The sequence below is a fragment of the Myotis davidii genome, unplaced genomic scaffold (assembly GCF_000327345.1).
Source record: "Myotis davidii unplaced genomic scaffold, ASM32734v1 scaffold724, whole genome shotgun sequence".
NCBI lineage: Eukaryota > Metazoa > Chordata > Mammalia > Chiroptera > Vespertilionidae > Myotis > Myotis davidii.
This window is the reverse complement of record NW_006294594.1, coordinates 182,673-192,299: the sequence shown is the minus strand read 5'-3', so window position 1 is coordinate 192,299 and position 9,627 is coordinate 182,673. Positions and strand designations below refer to the sequence as shown.

Sequence of the window (9,627 nt, the reverse complement as noted above, 5' to 3'; positions counted from 1 at the left end):
TAATTATATATGTGTTTTCCAATGGTCTTAGGTGACCCCTGTGAAAGGGTCATTTGACCCCCAAAGGGGTCTCACCCACAGGTTGAGAACCGCTGCTCTAGAAGGTTGAGCAGAAGAGTGGCAATTTTAATGAACATTTCAGAAGAGTACAGTTGAGTTGAGAGTAGGTTTTAGAAGGGCAAGAGTGGGAGCAGGGAAAGTAGGCTATTGATGGCGTGGACCATAGCTGTTTGGGTTTTGAATATAATTCAACAGCAGAACTGAGAGGACTGGCTGAGAGGTTGGGTGAGTTGGATAGATGAGAGTAGTGGTTAAAATGACTTCAAGGTTTTTGGCTTGAAGAAATTGCCTCTGAGGTGGGAAAGACTTTAGGAGCAGTGTGGTGAGGGCTGGGCAAAGAGCAAATTGGGATGGGGGTTCTTGGGAGTTATTTTTTGAAATTATTAGTAAATTATTCAAAGCTTCCCTAACTGGAAGAAAAAGGAACCCTTCTTTATTTCTCACAGGTTATAGTTAGTGGTGTCTATTTTAAGTAAAACTTGTTTTATGAGGGAAAAAATGTCTGTTTTGGTCTGTAGAGTATGAATTTTATTCATTTTTCTCCTAATGCATTTTATTTCATTCAAAAAGCCTTTAACTATCATGGCCTCGTCGTTTTCTCTCTTCCTTTACTTTCATCCTTGTTTGATTCTCCATCTCAGGGCTTTATCTTCCACCGCTTTGATCCTCTTGTCTCAAAGTAAGAGTAAAGCTCTCACATGGACACTACTGAATTGGAGCTGAACTTTTTCTCTGGTGGATGTGGAAATACTAGTGATGTAGGTGCCATGAAGAATGTCTAATAAAGTTCATGGCCCAGGGGTCTTATCCTATGACCCACAGAGAAGAGACTGTACTCTAAGACCAGAAGAAACCTTTTGATCTCTTGTCCTTAGAGACCAGTTATATTTTGACTTCATTTATAAAAGTACTTAACAAAACTCATCTTTTGAAAGTCAACTACTTTCAAGATAATCTGAGCCCTTTTGACTATTTGGTAGACTTCTATTGTCTCTGGTTTGATCCCCAATAAAGAGAAATAACATAAGATATAAATTTAGAGAAAGGTATATATGGTCCTTTTGCAAAATCTTTCATATGTCAGAGAATTATTTAAATATTATAATTCACCTAAGTATATTCCTAGTTTTCATTAGTAGTTTTCCCAGACCTATAAACTTATTTTTCAAGGGTCCTTGATGGTTTTTGATGAACCATTTATAAATTCTCCGTACTACTTTTTTTTTTTTTATGACCTGAGAACTCGGTTACTCTGATAAGGAATGAATCAGGCATTCCCCAATTAGTAGAATTATGTGACATACTATTTAATTGTCACACTTTTCTTAACTTGCACTTTTATTTTAGATTCACAAACTTATCAAGGAACTCAGACTGTCTTCAGTATTATTCATACAGGGACAGTTCTTCAACTTTAATATCACTATTTTCTATTTAATGACATTGCTTTATAATTTCTCCCTATGGACTCTGTTCTATATTTTTTGCCAATTTTCCCAATTATGATAATTCTGAATGCTAGTTCTATTATTATTCCCCCAATTTTTCTATGTCATTTGTAATCAATAGTCATGGATTATTTATCATGTTTCCTGAGATTCACTGACAACTTGAGATACTGGTAATTGCAAATCCAGTTTCAATTTACTTAAAACAATTGTTATCAAACGTAAGCAAACCATTTCTTCTCATTCCATTTTATTAGATCCACTAGAGGCCCAGTGCACAAAATTTGTGCACTGCGTGGGGGGGGCAGGGTGTCCCTCAGCCCACCCTGCACCCTCTCTAATCTGGGAACCCTCGAGGGATGTCTGACTGCTGGCTTGGGGTGATGTAGCTCCCTCAGCAGTCGGACATCCTTCTCACAATCCAGGACTGCTGTCTCTGAACCCCTTGCCTGCCTGCCTGATTGTCCCTAACTGCTTCTGCCTTCCAGCCTGATCACCCCCTAGACATGCCTCTCCCAGCCTGATTGATGCCTAACTGCTCCCCTGCCATCCTGATTGCCCCTAACTGCCCTCCCCTGCCAGCCCGGTTGTCCCTAACTGCCCTCCCCTGCTGGCCTGGTTACCCTTAAGTGCCCTTCTCTGCAGGTCTGGTCTCCCCTAACTGCCCTACCCTTGCTGGTCTGGTTTCCCCTAACTGCCCTTCCCTGCTGGCCAGCTTGTGGTGGCCATCTTGTGCCCACATGGGAGCAGTCATCTTGTGTGAGGGTATGATGGTCAATTTGCATATTACCACTCTATAATATAGGACTAGAGGCCCAGTGCATGACATTTGTGCACTGGGGGAGTGTGGGGGTCCCTCAGCCCGACCTGCACCCTCTCCAATCTGGGAGCCCTCAGGGGAGCCCTCTCCAATCTGGGAGTTTCTGTCTGTCTTTGCAATAATATGAGCAAATTGTCTGAGACCCCAACCCAGTTTGGTTTGTTGCTCACAGAATAATAGAGGATGGGCGGCCCGGCGGGCCGTAGTTTGCCCATGGCTAGTCTAGGAGATCTGTCTGCCACCAGAACTATGATTCCCAGCATTCCTGGTGCTCCCTGCGCTGTGGGCTTCTGTCTCCGGTCCTGGGGCTGACACCAGAACTACTATTCCCAGAATTCCTGGTGCTCCCAATGCTCTTGGTTTTTCCTTCCTGCTCTGTCTCCATCCCATGGCCTCCCACTTTGCCAATTCCTCCAAGCTGCCAGCTCTCCCTCTCTGTTCTCCATCTGGCGGCTTGGGGGGCCAAGTTCCCCAAGCTGGTCCACTCTCCATTGGCTCTCCCACTCTGCTCTCCGCCTGGTGCTGTGTATGCAAAGTAACCTGCCAGCTTTGTCAGGTTAATTTGCATACTCACTCCTGATTGGCTGGTGGGTGTAGTGGAGGGACAGTCAATTTACCTGTTTCTCTTTTATTGTGTAGGATTGGTGTGATAGATCCAGCAACTATTGATTCCAGCTCATAAGACCTGATTATTCAATATTCATAAATTTTGTGAACTGGTTATTCAACACAGCAATTATTAAAAATTGAATTATAAAAACTTAGAATAAAATAAATTGTGTTAAAGTAATTGATAACCACAATGTATCAATTACTTCATTTCTTGGGGTTGTTCACATCTATTGTCTCTGTAAGTAGAAATATTACACAATGATGTGTTACTGCACCCCATACTACCATACCATATAATGATTTTGCATTCAGTGATATCAGGTTGGTAGGTAAAACTTGCAATGGTAGGAGTATTTACACCATAGGTAATAAAAAATGCTATAAACCAGGACTTACTAGTATTTTTCTTAGTCAGTTTTAGATCTTTTCAAGGGCTACACCTTGTGTAGGCAAATGATTCTCAAATCCTTTTCATTTTTTCATTACACTTTTTGCCTAGTTCTTGTCTCTGTGGACAACTGCAATGTCATCTGAACTTGATATACATTCTCATATATTCTTGGCACTAGGAATACAGTGTTGAAGTTGACAAAGTCCCCGCATTCATGGAACTTATGTTAAAGTTGGAGGGATAGAAACAATAGGCACACACAAAAAATATTTGATGTGATATGAAATATGCAGAGAATTAAAATAGATGTACAAAGGTAGAAAAGGTGTCTGAGAAAGGCACTGTCTAACTGAAGCTATGAGTTGAAGGACAAGATAGAGTGAACCATGTTAGACACTAGAAGAAAGAATATTCCAAGCAGAGGGAACAGTAGTGCAGTTTGAAATGAAACTGCCATGCTTGTGAAAAAACTAGGATGTCTAAAGTAAAGTGGGTGAGAGAAGGTTGTAAAAGAATAAGGAAGTGGTATGGTAGGTGAATTTATATCTCAATAAAGCTGTTATGAAAAGTGCAAAGAAAAAAAGGATTACATCACATCAGTCTATATACAAGTGGAGAGAAGTTGAATTTTATTTTAAACACCATGCAAAACTATTGGAGAATTAGGAAGAAGTTTTCTTGCTCTGGCCGGTGTGGCTGGTTGGAGCATTGTCCCATGCACCAAAAGATGGCAGGTTCGATTCAAGTCAGGGAACATACCCAGGCTGCAGGTTGCTTGATCCCCTGTTGGGGTGTGTGCGGGGGCAGCTGATCGATGTTTTTCACATCGATGTTTGTGTCTCTCTACATTCCTTTCTCTAAACAATCAATTTAAAAACAGGGTAGGTTTTCTATTGCTGCCATACAAATTACAACAAGCAGTGATTTAAACAATATCCTCTTGCTTGTAGTAATGAGATCTCTATTTTCTGGCTGGCTGTGGCTAAGGGTCATTTCCAGATCCTAGAAGTCACTATATTTCTCAGCCCTCTCCTCTGTCTTCAAAGCCAGCATTGCTGGGTTGATTCTTTGATATATTTTTTTCCTCCTTATTTTATCTAATTTCCCCATCCGAAGGTCCATACTCTCAATCATATGTGTAAAGTCTCTTTTGCCTTGTAAGTTAACATAGTCACAGGTTCCAGGGGGTTAAGGCATGGACATCCTTGGAAGGCCGTTATTTTGCCTACCATCAATGGTATCATCCCAAGGAAGGTAACAAGAAACAGATTCAAGAGAAAGCTGCTGAGATTCCTTGACTTGCTTGCTGACCTACCACCACCAGTTCTTTTGGTCTGCTGAAGGACTAGTGCAGCCAGGTCACGCGATACTGTTGTTCAGGAAAGAAAGTGACTATCTGCAATGTTTTTTTATTTTATCTTATTTAATTTTATTTCTTATTTTTATTCTTCAGATTATTACAGTTGTTCCTCTTTTTTCCCCCCATAGCTTCCCTCCACTCGGTTCCCACCACACCTTCTGCTCTTACACCCCACCCTCCACTGTCATCATCCATAGGTGTACGATTTTTGTCCAGTCTCTTCCCGCACCCCTACACCTCGTTCCCTCCCTGAGAATAGTCAGTCCACTCCCTTTCTATGCCCCTGATTCTATTATATTCTACAGTTTATGCTGTTCATTTGATTATTTATTCACTTGATTTTTAGATTCACTTGTTGATAGATGTGTATTTGTTGTTCATAATTTGTATCTTTACCTTTTTCTTCTTCTTCCTCTTCTAAAAGGATACTGTTCAGCATTTCATATAATACTGGTTTGGTGGTGATGAACTCCTTTAGCTTTTTCTTATCTGTGAAGCTTTTTATCTGACCTTCAATTCTGAATGATAGCTTTGCTGGATAAAGTAATGTTGGTTGTAGGTTCTTGGTATTCATCACTTTGAATATTTCTTGCCACTCCCTTCTGGCCTGCATAGTTTCTGTTGAGAAATCAGCTGACAGTCATATGGGTACGCCCTTGTAGGTAACTGACTGTTTTTCTCTTGCTGCTTTTAAGATTCTCTCTTTGTCTTTTGCTCTTGGCATTTTAATTATGATGTGTCTTGGTGTGGTCCTCTTTGGATTCCTTTTGTTTGGTGTTCTCTGTGCTTCCTGGACTTGTAAGTCTATTTCTTTCACCAGGTAGGGGAAGTTTTCTGTCATTATTTCTTTTTTTAAAATATATTTTATTGATTTTTCACAGAGAGGAAAGGAGAGAGATAGAAAGTCGGAAACATCGATGAGAGAGAAACATCGATCAGCCGCCTCCTGCACACCCCCCACTGGGGATGTGCCCGCAACCCAGGCACATGCCCTTGACCGGAATCGAACCTGGGACCCTTCAGTCCGCAGGCCGACGCTCTATCCACTGAGCCAAACCGGTTTCAGCCTGTCATTATTTCTTCAAATAGGTTTTCAATATCTTGCTCTCTCTCTTCTTCTGGCCTCCCCATAATTCAGATGTTGGTACGTTTGAAGTTGTCCCAGAGGCTCCTTACACTATCTTGATATTTTTGGATTCTTTTTTCTTTTTGTTTTTCCGGTTGGGTGTTTTTTGCTTCTTTGTATTTCAAATCTTTGACTTGATTCTTGCAATCCTCTGGTCTGCTGTTGGAACTCCATATAATATTCTTTATTTCAGTCAGTGTATGCTTAATTTTTAGTTGATCCTTGTTCATAACCTCAAGGGTCTCACTAGATTTCTTGAGGGTCTCACTAAATTTCTTGGCGGTTTCTAGAAAATTCTTGAAAAACCTTGGTTTTGAACTCTATATCCAGTAGTTTGCTTTCCTCCATTTCTGTCATTTGTGACCTGTTTCTTTCCCTCCACATTTTTTATGCTTCCCTGTGTTGATAGAGTGGCTTTCTGTGCTAGGTGCCCTATAGAACCCAGTGGCTCAGCCTCCCCAATTATCTGAGGTGGACACTCTTGGTGTACCTCTTTGTGGGCTTTGTGCACAGTCTTGTTGTAGTTAAGCCTTGATTGTTGTAGGTATCATTGGGAGGAATTAACTTCCAGGCCAATTGGCTGTGAGAATTAGCTGTGTCTAAGGTGGGAGAACATCTGTGCTGGAGACACCCTTAGGGGCAAGACTTGCTTCAGTGGGGCTTTGGTGCTCACTGAGTCTGCCCCCTGAGTGCGTGGATCTTAGGAGTTGTAATCTGGATGGTCCCACTCTGACCACTGAGTACACTGGCTCTTGTATCTCTAAGGAGGTGCTAATTTAGTCTCTGCCTGAGGCTACCAAGCAGGAGCTATGGAGAGATCTGCAGATTCCTCTTCTTTGTTTGGGATTTGGAGGTGCCCAGATGAAGCCCAGCTGTGAAGCAATGCAAGCTGCTGTGGGGCCTTGGGCCTTCTTTTGGATGTTCTGGTTCTCTCTGACCAGCTGCAGTTTGTTAGGTAATTTTAGATTGCAAAGGGCCAGGGCATTCATATACAAAAACCTCTGCACACAGCTTGGGTGGGGCGGGATCTCAGGGAATCAATAGGGTGGAGCAAACAGCTATGGCTGATCCTCAATCCTACCCTAAGGGGCCCCACGTCTCAGTGTCCCGGGGTAATCGCTGCAAGTACCTTTGAGAGAAAGCTGCCCTCGAGTTCCGCCTACTGCCAGACAGTCCAGTTTCTCCCTGTATGAGTCTGGGTCCCCAGAGACTCACCTGGAACTGGAGTCAGGGCCGGAACTGGAGTCAGAGCTGACGAGAGCTTTTGTCTCCCTCCGATTGAAAAAGACAACCATGTCCTCAGTTGCCAGCCCTTTCCGCATGCCTCCGTACCTCTGCACTTCACTTCCGTACCTCCTCGGAGTCTCAGTGTGCTTTTCCCTTTCCTTCTAGTTGTAGAATTTCCACTCAGCCAGCCTTCCTGTGGTTCTGGGTGATGTCCGTTTTGTCATTTAGTTGTATTTTTGAAGTGGTTGTGCGAGGCAGCAATTTCCGGTGTTTACCTTTGCCGCCATCTTGGTTTTTCAAGCCTCTCCTATGTTTTTAAAAAGACAGTGTCCCAGTTTTAGAATGCACTAATATCAAGAGGAATCATTTTAGTTCCTCATCACTCATACTCGGCGAAATAAGTATATTTGGAAAAGAGTTGTTATAATGCATCCATAACCTGAGCTATACATAACATTTAATGTAAAGAATACTTAGTTGCACCTGTGTAGTTGTTTTGACCTAGCAATTTAGAAGTCCCTCTCTCCAATGCTGTTTAAACTTATCTGACAAGTTTTAATAAGTGGTACTTATTACATTGATTTATAATTTCTTGAAGGCTAACTAATAATATGCTGGGCCCTGGGCTAAACACTTTTATATACCTCGTCTCTTTTTATCTTCACAACAACAACATGGGGTAGATGCTATAATTATTCTTATTTTACAGATAATGAAGCTAAAGCACAGCCAGGTTAATTCATTTGCCCAAGGTCACCCCAATAGGAAACTAAGTTCACTGGGAGTCCAGTCCAATCAGGGACGATGGACTCCAGAGCAGATTCTGCCCACCCCCCTGCCTCACTAGTTTATAAATTATTAAACAAGACCAAGGCTAAGGTATGTTAAGCCTCAATCAGCCAACTATTTCAGTGGCATGAAATAACATGTGAAACTTATAAATGTTACCAAAAACCAGAATAATTTTGTTAGTTAAGGTAAAGAAGATAAAATAATTCTTAATGCTTGCTGGGTCTGTTTTTTCATGTTTCCTTAGCAATTTCCTATTGCAGTGAATAAATTCACATATGAACTAAGTTGGATTTTGATATGCTGACTTTATAATTTTACAGGACACCTGCAAAAAACTACATGATTACATGATTACAACAATGAATCCTTACATAATCAATATCACCCTAGCAGCTCTAATGTGTAGCCAGGTGTTTTGCCAGGAGCAAGGTATGTGCACAAGGAAAGATGCAGATTCCAGTGCATATCTCCATCTGAACTCAAAGAATTTCGTCATTGGAAGTTTCGGAAATGGAACATTTAGAATATTAGGGACACCCACGATGGAAGACCTGAAACAGTTTGCTGAACATTTTCAGTGCAGCTGCTATTCCAACACCGACTGTGAGAAGGAAGTTAATTTCACACAAACAATTGCTATCGATGTATGTATGATAGAAGATGTTTGTATAAAAGCCATTGTAAAGTCGAAAAATGAAATATTCCATTCAAGTGCAAGTCTAGTGCTCTTTTTATTATTTTTAATTGTTTTGGAAAACGAATACTTTGGCATGCAAACAAGACTTTGAAGGTATCAGAGAAGAATTTTGAGAGTGGCATGGAAGAGTATGTATAATAGAATATGTTTGTATAAAAGCCATTGTAAAGTCGAAAAATGAAATATTCCATTCAAGTGCAAGTCTAGTGCTCTTTTTATTATTTTTAATTGTTTTGGAAAACGAATACTTTGGCATGCAAACAAGACTTTGAAGGTATCAGAGAAGAATTTTGAGAGTGGCATGGAAGAGATCATAGCTTTATGGCTTTGAAGATGAGTAACAGTGAGGTGTGTGGGAACATGAGACAGAAGGAACTTCAGGAGGAACATTGAGTGTGGTGTTGACAGTGGTATACAGAAGATGATGCCCAAATGATGAATTTACAATAAAGGCACTCTCAAACCTCTTGACCTGCTCTATTTTTTTTCCCATTCACACATATCATAACATTTTACCCCCCATCACCTCTCTGTAATGTGAGCATCATGAGGACAGGTTTAGGTCTGTCTGGCTTGCTGCTATATTCACAGTGTGATGAACAATATCTGGGTCTTAGTAAGCATCCACTAAATTTTTGTTGAACAAATGAAATCCAATGGGGAACAACTAGAGAATTTTAAGAGTGGAAGTTGTCATGACCACGCTTCACAATTTGGGTCCTCTTGGACCAATGCTGCTCTTTTCCTTAGCTCTGTTCTTCATCTTCCACTCCAATTATGATTCTACTGTCAAAGCCATCTTTGCATAAGAAAGCCATGAAGCCCTAACCAGTTTGGCTCAGTGGATAGAGCATCAGCCTGCGGGACTGAAGAGTCCCAGGTTTGATTCCGATCAAGGGCATGTACCTTGGTTGCGGGCACATCCCCTGTAGGAGGTGTGCAGGAGGCAGCTGATTGATGTTTTTCTCTCATGGATGTTTCTAACTCTCTATCCATCTCCCTTCCTCTCTGTAAAAAATCAATTAAATATATATGTTTTTAAAAAGCCATGAAAAGGGACAATTTGATAATGACCTGAAAAGGACACTTTATAT

At 41.2% G+C, this 9,627-nt stretch overlaps 1 protein-coding gene across 1 annotated transcript in view; it reads left to right on the top strand.

Annotated features, from left to right (window-relative positions):
- The window catches only part of SPAM1 (sperm adhesion molecule 1 (PH-20 hyaluronidase, zona pellucida binding)), a 12,730-nt gene extending 4,106 nt beyond the window's left edge, over positions 1 to 8,624 (top strand). The window contains exon 3 of the mRNA XM_006768815.1: positions 8,157 to 8,624. Within this exon, the coding sequence (XP_006768878.1) occupies positions 8,157 to 8,624 (468 nt within the window). The remainder of the gene's footprint in view (positions 1 to 8,156) is intronic.
- The last annotated feature ends 1,003 nt before the right edge of the window (positions 8,625 to 9,627 follow it).